This window comes from Rattus norvegicus, chromosome 5 (assembly GCF_021556685.1).
Source record: "Rattus norvegicus strain SHRSP/BbbUtx chromosome 5, alternate assembly SHRSP_T2T, whole genome shotgun sequence".
NCBI classification, from domain to species: Eukaryota; Metazoa; Chordata; class Mammalia; order Rodentia; family Muridae; genus Rattus; species Rattus norvegicus.
In genome coordinates this window covers 14,308,923-14,333,560 of record NC_141538.1, presented here as the reverse complement: position 1 = coordinate 14,333,560, position 24,638 = coordinate 14,308,923, and the positions used below count along the sequence as shown (strand labels likewise).

The following is a 24,638-nucleotide window of genomic DNA, read 5'->3' as shown; positions in this document are numbered from 1 at the left end:
GCAGGTACCCACACAGGCATCCCCTGGAACCAGAGACACAGGAAGCTATGAACTGCCTGATGGGGTGCCAGACATCAAACTGGGTCTTCTGCCAAGAGGGGCAAGTGTTCTGAACCTTTGCGCCATCTCTCCAGCTCCCACTTCCTAGTCAAGACTACTTTTCAAAACAAATCAGTATCTTAGCATAGAAAACAGACAGAAGCCATCTAGGAAAGGCCATGGCAAACAAGTGCGTTGCCTGGAGATGGCCCACTGTTTTGCGTGCATGCGATGGCTGGTGAGGCTCAGCCCCAGAGACACTGCCCCAGGATTGCTTCTCACTGCTGACAGACCTTTCCTGCCACGATTACAAAGCCCAATGATTCCCGGGCACCAGCCCACCCTATGTCCTGCAGATCAACATGAGGATAACTTCAATGAATTAATGCTGCTTAGATGAATTAATGACCTTATAGAATTCCAGATTTGATTCAAATAATTTTAAGAACAAAATTTAAGGAAATGGTTTTAGTTGTTTTGCCTGAAAGATGTACTAAAGTTAGAATCAAGAGTAAATAGAATGTGTCCCCTCCTCACAAAACAGTAAGTAAAGATGACATAATAAGGAATAAAATGAGCTTTCATAAATTGCACTAAGAAGAGAAATAGGCTTGGGATAGATTTGTGATCAAAGAAAAACATTTATTCTAGGCCATGTTCAAGGATGAGGCCACAGGTGTGCACTATGATAAAGCAAGGCCTTGTGAAACTGTTGCTTTGAACTTATTATTTTTTTTTTAAAGATTTATTTATTTTCTGTATGTGAGTACACTGTAGCTGTTTTCAGACACACCAGAAGAGGGCACCAGATCCCATTACAGATGGTTGTGAGCCACCATGTGGTTGCTGGGAACTGAACTCAGGACCTCTGGAAGAGCAGTCAGTGCTCTTAACCGCTGAGCCATCTCTCCAGCCTGAACTTACTATTGACATCCTTCTGTAACTCCCCTTTTGTAACTGTTTTATCTGTGAGGTGATTTTATAAAAAACTTCTGTTTAAGAAGAAATAAAAAGGCTGAGAGAAAAAACAAAATGTGGCTGCTGGCACTCTGCTCCATCCATCAAAAGTATATATGTGTATATGCAGGTGTATGTGTATGTATGCATGTGCACTGTGAAACTGATGAAGCGGGTGGTCGGGCCCAGCACAGAGAGAGAGAGAGAGAGAGAGAGAGAGAGAGAGAGAGAGTGTGTGTGTGTGTGTGTGTGTGTGTGTTTGCATGACTTTTTCTCTATCCCTTTTCCTTCCTTCTCTCTGGCTCATGAAGAGTTAAGGAGTAAAGAGCCCAAGTAACTGTGTATTTTTCTTAATGTCCTGCTGCTATCAGCAGGAGTTAATTGCCAGAAGCCAATCAGCTTCTGGCCCACAGAACATTAAAAGAAAGTTAAAGGCCAAAGGTCATCAGCCTTTGGCCTTTGAGTGCAGACCACCCTGGTTTTTAATCTCTGGAGGACATATCACCCACCTGGGAAACAGAAGGAGGCAAACTCCCTCCTACCTCCTAGTCTCCTGTGGCTATGACTCCAGGTCTTCAGACCTCCTCACAGCAGCGCTCCTTGACAGAGCTGACAGTTCAGTCTCTAAGTCCTCTGCTCTTAAACCTACTACAATAGGTTTTGTCCTTGGTGTTAAACTGAATTCTATGTCAACTTTACGCAGTCCTAAGAACAACAGAGGGCAGTTCTTGTGTGCAATGTTGTGACCTGTCTAGAGTAGCTGGTCACATCCTTCTTAAAACATTTTCTGTAGCTGACCTCCACTATGACCTGACCTTGCTTCTCTTCGAGCGGCTTTAGTTTCTGTGGCATTCCTTCCTACTCGCAGCTTTGTTGGTAGTGCATGAGGCCCCAGAGTACACTCCCTCACCTCCCTCTCTGCCTCATGACACCATCTAGGGCTCAGAATGGCAGCTGTGAAGAAGGCCTTCCAAATGACATCTCCAGTGGAGGTGTTATCTGAAGTCCAGACACCTCAGGTACTTTCCTCCCCTCGCAGCTCCTTACCTGGGCTGCAGCTAAGTTTTCTGCATCTTCCTTCTTGCTTGTGGCTGGGAAGAACACAATGTTGTCGATGGTCTGGATGAGTTCCAGCTGCACAACACATTTAATCAACAGGGCAGCAAACAATTTTTGTTCTGGGAATTCTGTGAGGAAACCCCCCAATGCACATGCAAACAAAACATTACTTTGAATCCTTTATACTTTCTCTAACATTACAATGCTAAGGAGACATTACTATGTACAAAGGCCACATACTGCACATCTCATACTGAAGAAAACATCTCGCCTTTGTTCAGAAGGACCCCTTGTTATAGTAACGTTATCTATAAAATGTTTAGGAAAATAATTGCTTAAATAAATGAAAGCATCTTACGTGACTTGAACAGTGCATGTGTTCTAATTGGCTATACTTTCAATGCAGGTTATTACTGAGATAAACAGCCTCGACTGATGCACAAGTCTGCTTAGTTTGAAAATGATAAGAAAACAACAGGAACCAGATCAACACCAAGGAGAAAGTGGGACAGCCAGGATTCTAATCAGACCATGTGATATTGTGGTTTAGCCATACAATAGGTTCATTCTGGGTCCACATAAATATCTGTAGGTTAAACTAATGCTTATTTTCAACTGATCTACCAGTAAGTTATAAGCATGTATGTTAAGGATACTGCTACTAAGCCCCAGTTTCAGAGGGGTTTCCCATGCAGCCTTCCACGATGCAGCTGAGACAAAGGTCACTCCTCACTCTACCAGTCTGTGGACTACATCACAGCAGGATCTCCTCCTCTGTGCCATAGTTAGGCAGATGCAGAAGCAGAAACCAAGAGAGAGGATTCAGCCACCAGTTGCTAGGGGCACTGGGCAGCACTGCTGTGGCCAGGTGGCCAGGCCATGTCTGGGTCCTGGGTTCCAATGAGGAACAGATACCCAAAAGGAATTCTCTGTAAATCAATCTTGGAGCAATGGTTCCAGCAGTAGCCGATTTACAATATCCTAGTTTCTTTCTCATATAAAAAGTATTTACTACAAAAGTCCTTTCTGGCATCAATTTTTGCAAGTTAAATTTAGTTACTGAGACATTTGAAACGCTCCCATCCAGGTATATTTCTAGAAATATTGTTCTATGTAGCATTTGGCTCTTATGGTTGAAGACAAGTTACAAACAAACAAACAAACAAACCAACCCCAACTAGTCCCAAGGTTGTCTCTTGTGTCATCCTTTGCTGCAGTCACAGCCGCCGCTGTGCACCCTCCCCCTTCACTGCATTAGCGGAAACATCCCAGAGCATGGGGCAGAGGCTCTTGGTAGCACCTGGACCCCAGCAGGGGCTTAGCAGTAGGCAGGTGTTTAAGGAAAACCGGTTTCATCAGGATATTAGTTAAGAGAGCTCTCAGTGGTCCCTGGATATCCCTAGTAACAGAGTTTGGCAAATGAGGGTGCACTGTGACTGTTAGTAGGAATGTAAAATGGTGTAACTACCATGGATAGCTTGGAAGTTACGAAGAAACAGTACACAACACAGTAATTCTACTTCTAGGTACTTTCACAGAAGACCTGAAAACAGGTCTTCAAACAATGCTTGAGCGTGAGTGTTCCTATTAGCACTATTCATAATCACAGTGTCACAAACACTGTCTTTCAGAGCTGAGTGGACAAACACACTGTGATATACACACATATATAGAGGGTTGATGAAGAATCTCAACGTCACATATTGTACGATGTCATCCATGTAAACCTACTGAAGACCCTAATCAGACAGAAAGCAGAATGGTGATTGCCAAGGGCTAGAGAATGAGGGAAAAGGAGAGGCTGCTTATTAAATATGTGATTTCCTTTCCGTGATGAAGAAAATTTGCACAGCATTCTGAACGTGCTAAATGCAACTCTGTTGCTTATTCACGAATAATCAGTTCTGTGAATATTTCTTACTACATTTATTTATTTATTTGTGTTGACTGTGTGTATGTGTGCATGTGTGATCTGGCAAGGGGAGGCCAGATGGCAATTTCAGCAGTCAGTTTCTTCCTTCCCATGCAGTTCCTATGTATTAAAGTCAGGGCATTAGGCCTGCATGGTACAAGCGCCCTCACCGGCTGAGCCATCTTCTTGGCCTCAACCTCAAGTTTTATGAAGGGCTTAAAGCCACTTTCTTTTCTAAGGAGGTGTCATCTTTCATCTGTGTCATTTGTTTTCACCAAACAAAACTGAACTAATGTGAAAATGAGGGCCCCCATTTTTGGGCAAAAGTGACGGAAAGTCTGAAGGTGGTCCAGAGACCCAGGGTGGGCAGCAGTGCAGAAAAGCCTGACCCTCTGAGCTCGGAGCTCCTGCCGACAGAGGGATGGGCCCTTTCCTTAGTTCCCAGGAAGACAGGTAAAGGGAGATATGCACCTTTCCAGACAGAAAATGGATTGAAGTGTAGATGGGACAGAGAAGGAAGATCGTGTGTCCAACTCAACATTAGCCAAAGGCACTGTGATCAAAACTGACACAGCAGATGTTAGTGAAGGTTTTGAACAGAGAAACATCTATCAGAGACGCCCACACTGGGGTAGTAGAGAGAATAAGAGTAAAGAGTGGTCAAGACCATTTCTGTAAGAGTAACCGAGTGTCCTTACACGCGTACGGCACAGCTTACTGTATGTAGAGAAATAACTCACTTGCTGTGGGTCTCCCTTTGCTAACTTCTTCACTCGCAGGAGAAACAGAAACAAGTGGTGCTTGCTGCCTGTTATCTGAAGATCTTGGTTGAGCAGAATCATGTATGTCTACAGATTTCTGTGATATTGCATCCTGACAAGATAAATTCATTAAGATAAGCACATTACAAGGAGAAACATGCTATTATACTAGGTTTTTTAAAAGTATAAAATTTAGACATTATCCATAAAAAAGACTTGCTGTATTTAAAACTGTCTAGATACGGCTAGGACACGGCCGAGGTTCCTGCAGAAGGACTGCTGAAATGTGAGACCAGCTTGGGCTTCACAGTGAAACCCAAACCTAGGATGGGTGGTGTGGTAGCGCACGACTTTAATCCCATCACACGGGGGGCAGAGGCAGGGGGATCCCTGTGAGTTTGAGGCCAGCCTGGTCCACAGAGTGAGTTCCAGGACAGCCAGGGGTGTACAGAGAAAGCCTGTCTCAAAAAACCAAATCACCCTTTCCGAGCCTCTGTGGGCCCAGGCCTGAGACTCTTATGAGCTACGGGGAGAACGTGACACAGCAGTGTCTGAGAAAGTGGCACTGTCTCCCACAGGTGCTCTCCAGATCTCACGGTAAACTCACAGGCACTAAAGTGGAGGGAGATTTCATGCAATCGACATGACTTCCTTTGTGGGAGTAGTCAGTAAAGTATCCTCTGTTATGCAAGAAATCAAGAACCAGAAAGGTGAGTGTGACCAACTGGAATTTGGTGACCGGCTTGGTAATCTGACTTGAGCTGTAACAGCAGATGGAGGGGAAAACCTTGCTTAATGAGCTTTGGAAACAGGGCTTTTATATATATTTATATTTTAAAAAGGATTAAGTAGGAAAACATTTTCAAGATTTATTTTTAATTATGTGAGTGTGTGTGCGCGTAGTGTGTGTTCATTAGTGCAGATTCCAACAGAGACCAGAAAGGGGAGCTGCATTCCCTGGAGCTGGCCCTGCAGATGGTTGTGAGCCGCCATGTGGGTGCTGGGATTTGAACTCAGGCCTCTGCAGCAGCAGTTGCTGCTCTGAAGCACTGAGAATCTCCCGAGCCCCATGTAAATCCTTAAAGCAATCAAGCACTCTCCGTTCCTGAGCCATATCACTGTTGTTATGCGTTTCAGCAATCTACGTACTTTTTTTTTTAATTACACAAGAAGTTTTAAGTAAAAAAGTATTTTAGTCTAGCAGAGTATTTACTTGACCAGGATGACTTAAAAAAAACATTTTAAAGTAAAAACTAACACAAAGGAAACACTTACAGCAAAACCTAAACTGGATTATAATACTAAGGGTTGAAAAATTATTTGTATGTTAGAAATTTTTGAATGCTAAGTAGAATTTTCTCAATTTTTCTGATTAAGTAATATAAGAAAGGATAGTTGCCTCAGAATGCATCTAGTTTCACATCCCCTTTAAAAGTGGACGACACTGTAGCCGAGCACGTGAGAGTGCGCATGCACCTGTGGAGACACTGTCTAGATATGCTAAAGCATATTTACATGTAAAATCTTGTAAGTATATATATTAGTAATTACTTGTATATGTAAAGGAAACAAACAGAAGGATATCTACTAATTAGAACTGCATTAGAGTTGAAGTTGCAAGGTAGTATAAAAAAGTGGGGACATTTTAAGCCCTGCATTCTTCCTTATACATAAATCCTTGTATTACACCTATTTTTAAAGTATATTTCTTATGTGCACAGCAAGAAATACTTTAGCTAGGAATAACAGTGTGAAAACCCCACAACATTGGCAAGGTCTAAGTAGTAAGAGGGAAAGACAAAGACAGACTGGGAAGACAGACGGCAGCAGCCATAGCCGCAGCTGCCAGGACAAAGGGTGAGCCAGGGCTGCAGGGCTGAGACGTGAGTGGGACGTCGACTCAGGCGTCCACACCCAAGCCTGCGGGATCTGGTGAAATGCACTATCTGACTTGTCTATAGACAAGTCTCACTTCACACAGAGGATAAGTGACACGTAGCACAGAATGGAGCTAGGCAACTCGGATCCCAGATTCCCTTGGGCAAAAGCAAACCCACATTGCATATTCTACCCTGTGCAGGGGCAGCGTGCACACAGGACAGCACCTCCATTCCTGGCATGCACAGGAGGTATCACACGTGGTGAGGTAACTAACAGAATCCAGTACGTCCACTATGGGACAACTGAAGTTCTCAAAAGAACACTATGTTGGTATATAATCTATGTTTTAACTGTAAACAGCTGCTTGAGAAATTTAAAGGCTGTGGGAAACAAACAGGTCAGTAGGCACTATCTTGTTCCTGTGGTCTCCTAGGTTTGAAGTTCAAGGGCTAGGGGCTGGAGAGATGGCCCGGAGCTCCAAAGTGCAGCGCCTGGGCTTGATTCCTAGGCTGCACACAGTGCCTCACAACTATCTGTAACTCAGTGTCTTTGGTCTCCACATAGGCAAATACATATAACACAGTCCCATAAACAGACAGACAAACAAACCTTTCTAAAAATTTCAAGGGCTAGAAAAACAATGTGAGTAGTTATTTTATTTTATTTTATTTTATTTTATTTTGTTCATTATGGTAAAATGGAAAAAACAGAATCAGAATAAAGCCTATATATTAGATAAAAGTCGTCTTCCTAAGAATTATCTGGTTGTGGTGATCTGAGTTATCCTTTTGGTATCATCAAGGAAATAAAAACATGAGACTCTTACAGTGGCTAAGGGACGTATTTGCAGTTGTTTTTTCAAATAATTCTGAAAACCATATGAGCAGAGTGTGCAAGGGAGTGAGGAAAAAGGGCAATTGAGGTGACAAAGCAAAACAGTACAGTAATTACAGCAATCACAGGGTGAGACCTGGTGCAATGGGTGGTATGTATTAGACTAAGTTTAGTAATTCTTCTTGTAAGGACATGACTAAGTACCCATGTCCTATATATTTAAGTAAAAGACTAGTAATACTTCAATTAATGCTGGCTAAGTGCTTCCACTTCTATAACTGTGTAAAGAAACCAATATATGGGGTGGGAGTGTGGGGCTGTCACATACTACATTCCATAATCTGGTTGCCTCAAAATGGGTGAATTCCCAAGGTGCACCAGCTTTCGTGGTGTTAACCTCCCCCCCCCCCCCCCCCCGAGTTACCCTTGACTGGTTAACAATATGTCTACAGCCTGGGCCAGGTAGAGAAGCGGTAGGCAGAGCTACAGTGTGTCCGTGCTGGGGGAGGGGTCTCAGGTAGGAACTGAGAAAGGGAGGGAGGAAAAGGCAGGCAGCTGCCATGGGGTGGTGGATTGTGAGCATGTGTCCTGAAGGCTTGGCAGATGAAGCGAACACAAATGGAAGAGGCTCAAGCATTTATGGGGATCTGGGCATGGGAGGCAGACAAGATATTTTAGAGGCTGACATCTGCCTAGATGTGGTGCTTTAAGGCTTCTTATAAATCTAAAGGTCTCCATGTCTTTTATTTGGGAACCCCTGATATTTAAAGGCAACAAAGGTGTGTAGCAAACACCCAGAATAATAACCACTATAATTACATTAACTATTTTCTACACAGTAAAATTTTATCAAAAAGTTAAAAAAAGATTTAATAGTATACAAAATTGGTGTGAAATCTATATAATCTGGTATCTGCATTCATAATCCTTAAAATCATTTTCCTTTGTATCCTATATAAAACAGAAAATTTAAGTACCCTCTTCTTTATGGTATATACACAGTATAAAATTGTTAAATGTAAAATTCCCCATCAGGAACTTTAATCTGAGAATTTCAAATGAGAAACTTACTCCATCTTTATCGAGAGTTGGTCTTACTGGCACAGTTGAAATGTTTGTATCCAAACATTCTTATGAGTCATGTGTTAAGTGTCTATGTATGAATCTCAGAAACAAAGTCCATGCTCAGACTTAACCCTCTATGAACAATAAATAGCAAGGGAGTGTCCCACGGACAGGGCGGAGGCTTACTATCATGGGACTGGAGGGCATTAAGGAGGCTCTTCCTGTCCTCTGCTGCCTGTCATCTAAGGGTATACAGTGCCACTGTAGAAGCAGAGCGTAGCCTCATTTGAGTGCTCTCTCTGCAGCCTGCACCGCTGTGAGAACCTAGGCGTGGGTGTTTTGTCTAGCAATGGGGCCTGACAGATGAGAGTGAGGCCCACAGTTCAATCTCTTCTGCAGACAACTTCAAGTATGATCTGTTTACTTACCAACTGCTTTTCACTCATAGCTGATGGAGATGGGGGGGCAGCCTCTCCAGAAGTAGGACGCCAAGTCAGAAGCCTTTAGGACACCAAAGCAAAAGCTAGTCATGGGGGGCCATAGGATGGAGTTATGCCACATGCATATTTTAAATGGGAATTAAAAAGTGAAAAAAATTACTGATAAAAGCAATTTTCTGAAATCCATTCAGTAAAAAAATTTAAAAGATGTCCTTCCAGAAAACAGTTCAGCATAAGTTAGAAGTAGTTTTATGGTAAATTATACTTTCTGAAGTATATGAATTTTACACTTACTTCTTCTAAGTAGTAATCTTAAATAACATCCCAAAACAAGATTGCTGTTAAAGTCTGCCACTTTTCAAAAAATTTTACAGAATTCAAACTTTAAAAAAAAAATCCAAATTCATAAGACTCTTTAGATTCTGTTTTTTTAATGTAGAAAAATAAGAGGAATTAATTTGCCACAGCTGAGTTGGGTGTTTGCAGCAGAAATATGCTCTAACATCAAATTCTCCTTTCCGAAGAGCATAAGCTCTGGGAGCTGGGCAGACAGACGGATGCCAGAAGACAGCTCCACTTCACTGAGGAGGAGTTGGACACAGACCCTTTCTTCCCACGAGGACATGCTTACTGGATGACACTTACGGTCATAATGAGCATGTGACTCAACAGACTGAAACACACGCAGGTCTAGTGACAAACAGCATGTAGCCAGTGGCCTCTTATAAGCGTTCACGGGGTGGGTGGGGTAGGAACTGTTAGGTAAGATTCATACTGTCTCTGACAGAGTCACACACACGGACAGACATGTCTCAGCCGCAGCTGCTTTCCATGCTCCACAACAATGTACTGTGGAATGTACTGAGTAACTGGAGGTTGGTCACAGGAGTCACTGTGCATCTTTCAGTATAAAGCACGTTTCTAGTGCATTTCTTGTGTCTTACTTCCTATTTACAATGTTAATAATTTTAAGAGTATTCTAAGAACATAAGTCAGATTTAATTCATATAAAGGATAAAAAGGATATAAAATTAAAAAATGTAGAATAGTTGACAATTTTCATATCATTTTATATCAGCACTGGGTACACTTAATGCTTCTACAAAGAGTCTACCTACAGACTTAAACATTACAGAGAGCGAGTAAAGCCATTTACAAGTCAGAGTGAGCACCAGGGACGTACTGGGTGTGAACTCCAGCCCATCCTAGGAATAAGCCATGCTAACGTGTGTCTTGGTTTCTTCACTGATTAAAATCTATGGAGGCTTTCTTCTTCTGACTCAAAACTCTCACCTGGTGTGATAGGTTCAAATACAATCTTATAAAACCAGCGGGGTCACCGCATTATGACCCAAAGTTTGTATAATCATACTGTTTTGGTTTACAAGTAACTTCATGTAGTTGTTACAGCTCACTCATTGCTCACTTTTAAACCCCATCAGTGTACAGATATAAATATAGATCTATGTAATATCTTACGCATGAGGAATTGTGGTTTTGAAGATATCCAGGGTGCAATTACAGGTTTTATCCCAGATTTCTAGAGTAAACTTCTCACCATTCAGAATAACCACATTTTCTAAGCAGTTCGTACCAGATCGTGCTAACTGCTCATTGTCTAGAAAAGAACAGAACGATTCATTCATATATTCATATACTCATCATGTGTCACACTTGGTGTTAACATAACTGGTTCACACCTACCTTGTTGTACACACCAGTAAAGCTGGGCAAAAATATCATCCAAAAGTACATCACTGAGGACTTCTAAATACTGGGTGAACACGTCGCATATCGCATAAAGGGCATGGTTACAAGTTGTTGTCATCCATTCAGCTTTCTGGTGGTGGGAGGGGGAAGAGGTCATGAAATGAAGGTCATGCTGTCTACCATTAGACAGTCTCAAATCTCCCCCTGAAATTACACTAAACATAACTGTAAAGGTCTCCCCTTAATGCTGACCTCTAGGACAGGGAGAGAATGAGCTCTCCGGCCTCCGAGTCTGAGCTACATGCTTAAGTGTTCCACAGTAAAATAAGTCTTAATAAATTACACCCACTTTACTTCCATTTCTTTACTGAGCAAGATTTCAGAATCTAATATTAATGAAAGCTACTAGTGTTTCTTAGCTATGATTATAACAAAATATGGAAGAGAAGCTGACAGTTTAACAAAAGCGATAAAAATAAAAATTCAGTCATATTTCCAGATAGTGTCCTTGCTATGAAAGAAAATACTGACATGTCCTGCAGAAACAGATTTTAGGAATTTTTTCCTGCTTAATGTGCTTAATTTCAAACATTAACATGTACTGAGTGAAAACCTGGAGAATGCTATAACTCTGTGCTATAGGTATTCTCCTACCTCTGTCTGCTGTTCTGGCAACTTCATGTTGTCAAAGATTCTGAAAACAATTCTGAACAAGTCCTGCCACCAGTGTTTTTCGTAAGTGTGGCCGTATGTTTTCATTATTTCAAACATCACTGTTAAGCCCCTAAGATAACAGAACACGGTTAGGAAAGCTGTACTGTAAAGAAGACGGCTCCCTAAAACAGTTAAAAGCTTACAAAGCTACTAGAAAAAGAAAGTTAACACTGGTTAAAGCTAACATTGGCTGTTAACGCATATGGAATATAATGTAATTTAAGCTCTAAAATTACAGGTTCCTTTAGATACACGATTCAGAAAAGAAAAACCCCACAAGCTCTGACCTACAGTTTGTTTTGTCCTTTCCCACTCATACTAGTCCAGCTTGAATGGAACCTGTGGTGGTTTGAGTAGAAATGGCTCCACAGGCTCATTTGGTCATCAGAGTGTGGCACTACTTGACAGGGCTTAGGAGGTGTGGCCTTGGAGGAGGTTCTGTCACGGACATGGGCTTTGGGTTCCATATGTTCAAGTAAAGCTCAGTGTTTCCCTCCACCCCTTCTCTCAGTGCCCCCCTCTGCTGTCTGTGTTCCTCTGACTCTTCTCTAGCACCTGTCCACCTCCGACTGCCATGTTTCCCACCACGACAATAATGGACTAAACCTCTGACACTGAGCCAGGTACAGTTAAAAGTGCTTTCCTTTTTGAGAGTTGCCATGGTTATGGTATCTCTTCACAGCAATACAGTGGCTAAGAAATGTAGACTGAAATAACTCATCACTTGAGTGAACATTAATTTTGTAGAACTAAGGAAAGGAAGAAAGGGCTCACAGCAGTTTAAGCCGCCCCCTCCCCTTCCCCCTCGGAAAAGTCTTTGAAATTCTAAGAGTTACAGGGACTCCAGCCACCAGTATGGATGCTGCCCCCATAGTGTCAGCAAAAAGCTCTGCTAACCCGACCACTGCCCACTGAGGCCCAGTCTCCACCACAGGCTGCTTATCCCCTGGCTCAGGCTATAACTCTAGGCGGTGCCCATGACTCAGGAAGCAGTCAGTGCATGACGAACAAATTAACACCACAGAGTATACTGACAAGCTTTTAAGCTCAAAAACTGACTTTCAAAAGTTGCCTTTCTGATTATTATCTTTCTTGAATACTTTCATAAAATTATTAACATATTAACATTTTACTTTGTCCTGAGGTTTAACTTTCATCTGGTAATAGATCAGCATCCTTTAGTCCTGAAGTTTTACTTCTAGAAGTATTAAAATGGTCAGTTAAAACAAAAATGTCTGAAATGTTCCATAGGACTGTACAGAACCTAGGTCATGTGCCGTACGTGCCCAGGCTCACCGCACGTCTGAGGTCATGTGGACATGGAAACTGAGCATGTTCTGCTCAGCCCCCATCGAGTGCACAGCGGCCTCTAACACCGAATGCATGCTATAGGCAAGGGCAGGGACGGAAGGAAAGTGACTCTTCCTCTCTCATGCTATAACTGTACCCATCAAAATTAAACTGGGAATTACAGTCGGAGGAGCATTTCACTGTTAGAGCTTTATTTGTTTTAACAGAAATTTAATGAAACAGGTTAGGATCCAAAGTAGGCTCAGACTACAGCTGTTTCTTAAAAAGCTCAGTACTTTCTAGAGCTCAGCAGACATTTTACTTTGTACTTTCATGGGGTAAGCTGCTTATAGAGGTCCTCTTAGCAACTTGTTAAATTTAGGACTATTCATTTAAAAATCCTTTCAGCTATGTGGGGCTCACTCCTGTTAGCGTAAGCATATGGGAGGAAGGGGCAGAAGGAACAGGAGTGCAAAGCTAATTAATTTTTTAAAAAAATGTTTCTACTGTTTTCCAGGAAGAAATTTTATCATTAATTGCAGTTTCTGAGAAGAAACAGTATGAGAAAAAATGTTTACAGTATTAAACATAAGATAAAAATAGACTTTATTTAATTTTGCACTAACATCTAGTAATCATTTTTTAAAATGTGCCTACTAGGTTTTTTTTTTTTTTTGGAGACAGGATTTCTCTATATAGCCCGGGTAATCCTAGATATCACTCTGTAGACCAGGCTGGCCTCCAACTCAGAGAGCTCTGCCTCTGCCTCTGCCTCCCAAGTACTGGGATTAAAGGCCACTACTGCTGCTACCACCATCACCACCATCACCACTACCAGGCTGCCAAACTTGACTGCATGCACTCTCTCTAATTCTTTTTTTTTTCCATTGTATTTGGAATTGAGCTGAAATAATTCATTCATTTTAGCTGATTAAACCTTAAATTGATCAACTTAGTCATAACAGGTTTACCGTTCAATAGGCCTCAATAGGCTGTGAAAATAGAGTGTTTGTAATATCTTGGGTAGGCTAAGTTGTACTTAATATTCTTTTAATACATTTGGTAAACAACATTTTTCTTGTCTCTAATTGTAAACGTGTGTATATTATCCATAAGAAAAGTTAATGAAATGAAAACAAACCCTTCAAAGCTTAAATGTTCAATACGGATTGTTACCTGGTTCTTACATCTAATTTGCATCTATTGATGACACAGGACAACTCAAAGAGGATTGGGAACCACCCTCTCACCCACACCCTGTCTTCAGGTGCCACGTTCATGTCATCACTTGTGTACTCTTTGAAAGCCTTCAAGAGAGAAGAAGGAATCAGTAAGGCAAAGTTAAATATTCACACGGTCAATTTAATATTTCTCAGGAAAAACAATCAAAGTGAGAACTTGAACATAATAATTTACAAAGAGCTAAAGATTTACAACTGTCTGTGAAGAGCCTTAGACTAGATTTTTTTTCTACAAAGTTGGCTTTTCAAGGCTAGAGATGGCTCCGCAGTTAAGGGTATATCCTTCTCTTGCCATGGAGCTGGGCATGTTCCTCCTGTTAGGTGGTCTACTGTTACTCCCAGCTCCAGGAGTTCAGATGCTTCGGGCCTTGGCAGAGAACTACCTACACACATATGCACACACTCCTTCCCATCAGATACACAGGAGAGGTTCAGTTATTCAAATTAAAATTAGCAGCCAGACTATCGATCCAGCATTTTATTTCGGTGTTTGAGTACACATTCATCCAGAGCCAGTGAACTCAAGAGCTGCAAGGCACAGGCAGACAGGCAGCAGGGCAAGATGCTTAGAAGCAGGCCGGGCTGCAAACCCTTTCTCCTTTACTTGCTTTGCTCTTATGGGCACACTTAAAACTGTCTGTACCTTTTCCTTATTTATATAAAGCTGCAACACTCCCTCCCCCATTCAGTGTTGTGAAAATTAAACCAACACACACAGAGTACCTGACCATACAGTAATGGCAAGTACCCTAACTCACAACCAAGTTTGGACTGATTCTCAGCTCAAAATAAATGCTTCCTCTACCCTCACTTCCAAAACAAATATAGACTTAAGATTGTACTCAATATTTAGCAAAATTTTGTTTACTAAATGCTATATACCTGAGGTCTATCAGACACATATTTTGCACAATGGCGAATAAGTCGGATTGCTTCCATACTTGTGTCTGGGAAAGCCGCATTACACGCAAATTCAGATAAACACTTCACTGCATCCTGGAAAGAATCAATAGTGGCTGGAAAGTGCTTTTCAAATACAAGAGCTAAAACAGAGAAAAACAAATAGAAATAATAAATATTTAAATTATTTTAATTATATGCAAAATGTACTAATTTCAAATGTACGTACTTCTTACAGGTTGTCAAGGGGGCCAGAAATGGGTCCAAGTCTGTCTCTTCAACCAGCCTGTCCTAAGTAGTAAGGCAAGTGGAAATGTGCAGGGGTGGTTCTGATGCTAAGGTTCTGTTCCCCAATTGGTTCTTGATCTATCAGTAAAGAAGCCATGGGCCAATTGGTGGGTGGAAGGAATAGGTGGGACTTCTGGGTCCCCACAGGAGGAGATTCAGGGAGAGGAGAGAGTTCACCAGAGTTCACCATGCTTCAGCCATGTGAGATCTTGGGCCAAGTGGCCACAGGTAGGTGGTTGGGAATGTTGCACAGTGACTAAATGTAACTGAGCAACTAAAGTTGAGGGCATGTGGAGAGGTGTGGAGCTAAGAGAACTGATAAGGGCAGGCATCTCCAGGCAGAAGATAAGTAACGCCCAGCAACTGTGTCAATAAGGCAAGCTGAGTACTGAGCAACATGTGACTGTGCTTTTCATCCATGGAGGCAAGGGAATCTGGGTGGGGGCTCATAGCACAGTCCATTCCTGGAGCTTAGGCAGGGTAGCAAAAGGTACATGAAACAGAAATGTGTCTACTTCATTTGTACTACACACACAACATAATAGAGTAATGGGTGCACTTTAACTTTTGTTGAATAGATTTGCAGAATTGACTGGATACCTGTTTTTAACAATGCCTACAAGAACAGTTGTATTACAGTGCATGCCACCTAGTAACCCTCAATCCATGTTAAAAACACCACCACCACCACCACCACCACCACCACCACCACCACCACCACCACCACCACCACCACCACCACCACCCTGTGAACAAAATTCCTGAAAAGCTATGCCTGGCTGTGAACAAAAGAATCCGGAGGGAGAATCTGTGTCAGCAGAGACTGATGGGGAGGCTGGAATTTCAGTATTGTAGACAAACTGAAGTTTTATTGTCTCAGAAGCTATCTACTTTATCTTGTGCTAGTTTTAGGTTCTGGAACAACCACTCTTTGACCCACTCTATATCTGAACTAATATTTTGTGATAATAAACAAAACCTCTTAGGAGATAATAACTTATCAGAACACCAATCCAAGACTAAGAATGTCATCAATGATAGCATCTTGGAACCCCCATGCAATGTATCTGCCTCTCTAATGTACCCACAACTGTATTATAAAGTTCGTCTGACTTAAGACTTTCTTTGTTCTGTAAAGTTATAAAAACCCCGTGACACTGCTTCCATTCTAGAGCATGGAATTTGGAGTAATCAAATCTGTGCTCCTAGACCACAGTCACGCAAAGTGACTCTTATTCCCTTTGTTTTTTGTGCTGAAACCATATTATAACAATTACTATGATTTTTCACTCTGGTTTTAGAAGTAACATCTGTAAACCTAAAGCCACACCTGGTTTGCCAACTAAATACATCCGGCATTTCTATGTGCACTTGAACAGTTAGACACTTACTGACGATGTGCCCGCTCGTCTGGAATGCTAGCTCTACTATGCTCTCATCCTGGTCTGATGCAGCTAGGTGGAACACCGAGAAAATGTTCTTCCATCCTGAACGGATATTGGCAGCCTGAGAGTTAACCATCTGCGCTATACAACGCACGACCATATCTCGAATTGTTGGAGACCTAAAATAGCAATATAATTGCTTAAAATGTATCACATGAAACCCATTTCTCTTTTTTCTATTTTTTCCCCTGGCATGGAATATAGTAAGTTATTACTGATATTATTCAACTCAAAAAACATAGTACCTGTTTCGTTTCATTATATGTTCAAAAGGTCTTAAGAAATCCTTTTGGAATCTGAAGTTTGCAAGCTCTCCTTTCTCTAAAAACTTCATCGATAGCTGCCTCAGGGAGTCTACTGCAAATATGGCTACATCTTCATTAGGATTGCAACCAACCTGTAAGGGCAACAAGACCAAGATTCCAATGTTGCAGATAAGACTACAATTGTTCATTTCTGCCTTAAAAAAAAAAAAAAAAAAAAAGAACAAAATCAGCAGCAGAGACCCAAACCCTAGGCTCTTCACAAGGCACAAGAATGAGAAAAACAGAACACAGTAATTTAAAGAATCCATGAAAAGTTTCAGCAATCATTTCTGAAAATGGTTGAATTCAATTCAAAAAGTTTTTGTTTCCTTAAAAAAAAGTACGTGACTATGTATGTGTGTGTATTTGTGCATGTGTGTGGGTGTGCAAGGAAGTAGAGCAGTATAATATAATACTTATATACAAGTATACAGTGTACTTAAATATAATAAATAAATCTGAAACTACAGTCGTAATCACAGATAGTTGTGAGCTGCGAGATGTGGACACTGGGAACTGGACATGGGCCCTCTGTAAAGAGTCATCTCTCCAGCCCTTCTTTTTTCTTTCTGAAACAGGATCTTGCTACATACTCATAGCCCAGGCTAGCCTTGATCTCACAGATGTTTTGCCTCAACTTACCGAAGTGCTGGTAATAAAAGTTTGTAGCATGGTTCCTGAAAGGTTTTCTAAATTTAATTATAAAACTGTAATGAACGTTTGCTTAGAAGAAAAAAGTGTCAATCAGATTATGACTAGAAAAATTAAAACAAATTTTGCAAATGTAAACAAATTCTATAATTATTCAAATACCTTATTAAAATGATCTCCAATAACTTCCCAAATCCGAGACCACTGCAGTCTTATTCTTCCCATGTTATAGTATGATATTTCTACTATTTTTTGTAGACTAAACATTCTTGGGTGTGTAGTGGAAAGCAATTCATCCATAGACACGGCACAGAGCCAACGAACAAAATCGACTATAAAATAAACATATTTGCATTTTTAAATCATAACTTTAAAGCTTTTTAGACAAAAGGACAGCTTAGGAGTAAAATAAATATTCATACTCACCAATAGCATTTCCATCTAGCCTTGTGGATCCTGTGAATATTCTGGGGGAAAAAATAACATATAATTAAAAACCTTATGAAGTCTTATTTCGGTTATGCCAACTCAAAAGTCATGACCAGAAGTATTAACATTTCCTAGGTGTTTTAAGAGGGCCAAATGACTAAATGAATATTTATTCAGAACAGAGCTTACCAACACAAGACTTGTCTGAACTGTTTCTCTCATTTATATTCTGTACTCATGAGTATACACTGTAACCTTATTTACACATTTCAAAACATGAGGCAGGTGTTTTACAGTGTTCTAAGGTTAAGAAAATATCTACTGTAAATAACAATTAACTGTTTAAGAACTAAACTGTAATTTAATTCTTAAAATAGTTAAGAAAATATTAATGTTTTATAATACTAATATTGTAAAAGCAATAAATGGGTTACTAGGAAAAGCTTTTCAAGTTTACTGATAATTTCACTTTAATCAAGTGCTCTACCACACTGAGTTACAGTATCTTAAGCCCTAAGCAAGTTCTTAAGATACGGTTGTATTTTATTTTTAGAAGTAATGTTTACTTGATTGGACTTAAAAATGACAAAAAAAAAAAAAAAAATCACAAACCCTCTCCCTTTAACCAAGAACTGGCTGGACTAGCTTCCTGACAACACCCACGTGTTTGAGAATATGTATGCTATCTGACTCAGCTTTGTGCGGCCTTCTTTCCTGAGTGCTTTTCTGTACCAGTATCATAGAGACTTCGGTCTACAGAGAGAGCTTGTCCTTTTTACCACGCACTGAATTATGAGGATACTAAATTTTCACAGATTGCATGATATTCCTCAACTTAAAACACCACAACTAATGTACATGATAAAGGGGAAACCTCAAAGACAGGAACAGCTCAAATATTAATCTTAAAAGTACTATAATAAGGGGACTGGAGAGATGGCTCCTTGGTTAAGAACACAGGTTGCTCTTCCAAAGGACCTGGGTTCAGTTACCAGCATCTACATGACAGCTCACAACTGTCTGCAATCTAGCTCGCTTCAAGTGATTTAATACTCGCTCCCCCAGACATACACACGGGCAAAACACCAATGCACATAAAATAAAAGTCAATAAATTGGGCTGGAGAGATGGTTCAGTGGTTAAGAGCACTCACTGCTCTTCCAGAGGGTCCTGAGTTCAAATCATAGCAACCACATGGTGGCTCACAACCATCTGTAATGGGATCCATGCCCTCTTCTGGTGTGTCTGAAGACAGCAACAGTGCTCTCATATATAATAAATAAATAAATCTTTAAAAAAGAGTCAATAAAGCATTAAAAAATAAAGTAGCCAAGACAAGACATACTTAAAAAAAAAAAAAGCCAGGCATGGTAGTACATGTCTTTAACCATAGCACTTAGGAGGCAAAAGCATGCAGATCTGAATTCAAAGCCAGCCTGGTCTACAAAGTGAGTTCCAGGATAGTCAGGACTATGTAAGAGAAATCCTGACTTGAAAAACAAAAAACAAAATACAACAAAACCAGAAAAACAGCAGCGACACCAAAAAACCCCTGGAGTAAGCTCACTAGTAGAGATATAGATATGATATAAGGAGAGTACCACCTTGTGATTGGGAACATACATGTCTGTCTGTCTGTCTGTCTGTCTGTCTAAGAGTCCCAGTACTAGTAAATGCCAGAGTCAGTCAGTCAGTCAGTCAGTCAGTCTGTCTATCTATCTATCTATCTATCTATCTATCTATCTATCTATCTATCTATCTATCTATCTATCTAAGAGTCCCAGTACTAGTAAATGCCAGAGTCAAGGTTCAAACTGTCACAGCCTCAAGTCTCTTTAAGTACTTTTCTATACTGTATCATATTTACATGAATTAAACGTGCAGAAAACTTTTTCAATATACTCTACGACTAACACAATCATTTATAACATAATCACATATAATCACAATTCATAGACTGTTACACTGATTTTCAACTGCAGTGTAATAATAAGAAACGAAGCAGGTTAGGAACTGTAAAAATCTCAGTTTCTGGTAAGGAATGGCTTGAACCTTTTAAGTAAAATGAGGTAATTAAAAAATTTGGCAAAAAACTATCATGTGGGTTAAAAAAAATCAGGAAAATTTCATTCCTTCTAGCACAACGGTTAGACTGAACCCAAAACATAAAATTCAGAAAAAGTACAAAGCTCTCATCTCACCCAAAGTAAAAATTATAGGCTATGCAAGCAGATGTGATTATCTGATTTCTCTCAAACTAGAGGTATTCTCATGGAAGGGAAAGTTTAGTCTGACTTCTCTTGTGGGCCTGTCCCTTTAAAGGATCCCCAGTTGCTAGTCAACTGGACCTTTAAGAATTCTTAAGTGTTAAAACTGCTTGACCCTATGATCTTCAATGTTCGCTACCTTTTGGACTGTGGGGAACAGGAAAGGTTATAAAAAGGCCAGCTATGGCTATGACAGGGAGTTGGGGGCTGGTAAAGTGAGAGGAGGAGGCAGTTGGTGGAAAAGACATTGTTAGAAGACAGTGGAGCCAGGAGAAGCGGAGCTGAGCAGAGAGGCTACAACCGTTTGCAGCTGCTGGTATTGGGAAAACTGGAGAAGTGACGGTTTATGTAGACTGCTGGGGAACTAAGGGAGGCATGGTTGGGAGAAATGTTTGAAGGGATTGGCTGGACACTGGAAGGAGGGTTGACAGAGAGTTAAGAAAAGTGGTTAGTTTTTATGTAAAAAAAATAATTTTTTATAGCAAAGCTATAAGCAAAAAATACTAGAATAAAAAATTAAATATGAGAACAACAGAAAAGACATCAAAGAAATAAGGAAGGATTTAATTGAAAAGAAAAAAAAAGCAAATGACAAACTACAGAATAGAAAACTGGAGACCCTGCAGTCACAGGGAAATGTCATGGACTGTGATGCTAGCAGAGAGAGGGGAACCAAGGCAAGAGAGGAGAACTGCCACAGCAACCAGAGGTTCTGGAGACCCGCTCAGACTTCTGGCAGGAGGACGTGCAAGCTGGGCAAGGCGTTCAAATTCTCACTCACTCGATAGCCTGAGGAGCTCAGTCTCTCTCTAGCCATGTGTAGAGCACAGCAGCTTATGGAGGCATTTAGAGTCATTGCCTTCACTTAAGATTCTTGTAATTCTTGTAGTATCTAAATAGACTGTCACAATAAGCACAAAGATGACAGGAATATCATTTGAATGGAGCATAGTCTGGGAGCAAAAATGGCAGTGTGGTGGTTTGAATATGCTTGGCTCCGGCAACAGCACAATTAGGAGGTGTGGTTGGAGGAAGTGTGTCACTGTGGGGTGCAGTAAGAAGCCCCTCCTGACTGTGGAAGCCAGTCTTCTCCTGGCTGCCTTCTCATCAAGATGCCAGAACTCTCAGCTCCTTCTCCAGCACCATGTTTGCCTGGACACCACCACGTCTCCTGCCATGATGATAATGGACTGAGTCTCTGAACCTGTAAGCCAGCCCTAATTAAATGCTGTCCCTTTGTCATTGTGTCTCTTCACAGCAATGCAACTCAAACTCAGACAGGCAGCTACTACCCAGCTGTGGAAGCATACAGAGGAAGAAGGGCTCTCTCTGAACAGATCCAGAGGCTGGTTCTACTCCCCAAATGTCTTTATGAACCAAAGCATAAAACAGACACTGTGATCATCAATACAAAACTAGCCAGCAGTGAGAATGAGCACAGATATGCATCTCCTGCAGTTTTATCTGAAGTAAAATAAACAATAAATCAGCCTGAGTATCTAGACCATCAAGGAAAAACTGGTACATTTTTAAAAGCTTCAAACATAAATAGTTTAAAAAAATGTTGACTGGGGGTTGGGGATTTAGCTCAGTGGTAGAGCGCTTGCCTAGCAAGCGCAAGGCCCTGGGTTTGATCCTCAGCTCCGGAAAAAAAAAAAAAATGTTGACTGCCAGTTTTGTAAAAAGTAGTTTCAGTTTTGGGAACATTAACCTAGAAATGTATAGAATACAGTAATTTTGAAGAGCTTTTCAAAGAAGCAAATGAGAATTTCCAGCAAAACCCATTTACTTTATCCATAATGCTATTTTATATCATGTACTCAGAAAGATATACTTATTTTCAAGGGTTTAAAAAAGATAGTTCTCTATAAATAATGATTTGTTTTTTCATCAAGAATAGTACTTGCTTAATATTTCCAGTACTAATTTCAACACATTTTTACATAATTAAAATCCTTTCTGTATTTTATATTTGTGAAACCAAAATTAAAGGTACTTTATCATCTAAATTATAGTATATCACAAAAGTCTTATATTACTTCTAAAGGTTATTTTGACAATGTTTTTTTTATTTTTAAATGTGGAACAAAACAGTGTTGAAATAGTACTCAAGAGAAAAGGGGAGAAAGTGAACACCTTACCTGTCTACAGCAACCACGACACTTTGAGAACTGGTTTCTCCAATAGACTCCTGAATACTGGCTATCTGCTTCCAGTCCACATTTCCTCCAACTGCCGAGAGAGAGAGAGAGAGAGAGAGAGAGAGAGAGAGAGAGAGAGAGAGAGGGGGGGGGGGGGAGGGAGAGAGAGAATATGCACCATTTTAGTTAGAAAATAAGGGAGCAATGCACTGAAGAGTTCTAGAACACATTTCTAAAGTCAGTTATCTTCCTCATAGTAAGTGCTGCACAGGGTGATACCAATGGCAGGTGGGAATCAGGGACATGGGCTCAGTGTGACCAACTACATAGTAAAGAAGGCATGACTTACTACTGCAAGGATCACACAAACTAAGAGTACTATGAGTTTAGATCACAAAATGAGTGGTACTAGACAAAATTTCCCTTAATCTTTAAGAAATGCACAAGTTCTATTGCTATTTTCTGCTTAGTTGGTCACATTAGAATTTCTGTCATTTAATCTCAAGCCTATGGAAACTCTTCGTATAGTGTAACATTCTCTTATTTGTAAGAATCATTGCCCTCTGCACCCGAAACTGCTCCATGTTAGACAGTGAAACAATACTCCTAGTTTTCAACTATACTTTAGGATTATCTTCAATATGTGCTAGTTAGTTTTATGTCACCTTGACACAGCTAGAGTCAACTTCTGATCGAGAAAATGTCCAGACCAGCTTGGCCTACGCTGCATTCATTTTCTTGGCTGATGGTTAATGTGGGAGGACTCGGCTCAATAAGGGTGGGGCTGCCTCTGGATTGGTGGTCCTTGGGTGCTATAAGCATGCCGCTGAATAATCTATGGGATGAAGCCAGTAAATAGGCATCCTCCATGGTGTCTGAATCACCATGTGTGGGTCTCCAGGTTCCTTGAGTTCCTGCCCCGACTTCCCTGAAAATGTAATATGAAATAACACCCCCCTCAAGCTGTTTTCATTCATGGTGTTTTATAACAGCAATAGAAAGAAACTATAACTAAGGTAGAAACTGTTACAAAGGTGGAGTATTGCTTTAACAGACTTGGCCATGCTTGGGGGAGGATTGTGGAAACTGAGTGTTCAAAGCTTTACTAAGCTGTTGTGCAAACTAAGAATAACGATGACTACAGTGCAGATGATGCAGGCCTGGCTTGTCAAGTTTGAGGGGCTACTTCAGACTCTGCTGGGCTCTTTGTGTGACACTGTGCATTAGAAACTGGGTTGCCTGGGGCTGCAGATGGGGACAATGGATACCAGAGTGCTGCTGAGAAGTCGGTGATGATTGGGGAAAACCCAGCACCGTTAATGAACAATCTTCTAGGAAGTACTTCCTCAGGGTCAGCACCACAGAGCTAGCTACTGTGTTCCCGAGGGAACTGAAGCTGTATCTTTTGCTGGCAGCTGAACCTGGTAATATGCAAGGGTGCCCCACATGGTACCAGTTATAAGGCATGAAGGAACAGCTGAGACTTGGCATTAGGAGAGCAGGGAGGCCACTGATGACAGTGCAGCCTCAGTTGACACAGAAGCCCCAGGCTTGAAGGTGTCATGGAGAGGGTGTGGCTATGTGGCAGTCAGAGAAAAGAGCCCAAGAGTGCTCTATGCAGACCTTTTGCAGCAGAGCCTTGGCATTTCTGGAGATGCCAGTGTCATGCAGAGTTGTAGCCAGCCTCAGTCTATGACAAGATGCATGTGTTGTAAACTGCACACTGTCCAAGCCTTTGGAACCCAGAAGATTCTGAGTGAATCTCAGGCACTTGATACTAAATTACTCATACTGTTAGGGGTTGGCTTTACTTGACTTGGTTGTGACAGTGCCCTGGTTCTTCCTCCTTGGAATATGAAGCTATGTAGCGTGCCTCCCACTTTACATTGAGATCTTTAGATCTGCCTTTCACTTTATCTGTGTATTTCCATTCCTACATTCCAAGCTTTTACAGTCTCAGTCTTAGATTGCTTCACGTGCCCAGACCTATTTCCCTCTATGATCTTTTCTTCACTTCTTTCTCTCACAAGACCAATCCGTCTAAACAAGCTGTGGCCTTCCTTTTATTTACTATGTTAGAATAGAAATTCTTCCCCTGCCATGTAAGTACCCATCTTTAACATTTTAACCAGTGTGTGTCTTTATTCGTGTGGTGTCAGTCACTGTACCCAATAGTAGTGTCCACTGAAGGACTTTGCGCCACTGTTCTCATTTATCTGACTCAGCGAAGTACCACTCACACTGCCACTACTCACACAGTCTATGTTGCCTTCTCACCTGGACTAAAACCTCTCTCAAAGTGAAGAATC

At 41.0% G+C, this 24,638-nt stretch overlaps 1 protein-coding gene across 4 annotated transcripts in view; it reads right to left on the bottom strand.

The window, feature by feature from the left end:
* Arfgef1 (ARF guanine nucleotide exchange factor 1) overlaps positions 1 to 24,638 on the bottom strand; it is a 94,416-nt gene that overhangs the window by 5,266 nt on the left and 64,512 nt on the right. Inside the window, exons 23-35 of one of the 4 annotated variants that reach the window (XR_015619622.1) lie at positions 22,330 to 22,420; positions 17,919 to 17,959; positions 17,655 to 17,824; positions 16,782 to 16,933; positions 16,483 to 16,655; positions 14,786 to 14,946; positions 13,839 to 13,969; positions 11,313 to 11,442; positions 10,653 to 10,788; positions 10,428 to 10,566; positions 8,937 to 9,009; positions 4,708 to 4,840; positions 2,044 to 2,130 (exon numbers count right to left, since the gene is read on the bottom strand). Coding sequence is in view for 1 of the 4 variants with exons in the window: in NM_001277056.1 (NP_001263985.1) it covers positions 2,044 to 2,183; positions 4,708 to 4,840; positions 8,937 to 9,009; positions 10,428 to 10,566; positions 10,653 to 10,788; positions 11,313 to 11,442; positions 13,839 to 13,969; positions 14,786 to 14,946; positions 16,483 to 16,655; positions 16,782 to 16,933; positions 17,655 to 17,824; positions 17,919 to 17,959; positions 22,330 to 22,420 (1,670 nt within the window). In the remaining 3 variants the exon portion in view is untranslated. Of the gene's footprint in view, positions 1 to 2,043; positions 2,184 to 4,707; positions 4,841 to 8,936; positions 9,010 to 10,427; positions 10,567 to 10,652; positions 10,789 to 11,312; positions 11,443 to 13,838; positions 13,970 to 14,785; positions 14,947 to 16,482; positions 16,656 to 16,781; positions 16,934 to 17,654; positions 17,825 to 17,918; positions 17,960 to 22,329; positions 22,421 to 24,638 lie in introns of all 4 variants that reach the window. The other 3 variants (XR_015619623.1, XR_015619624.1, NM_001277056.1) reach the window with 3 other exon arrangements.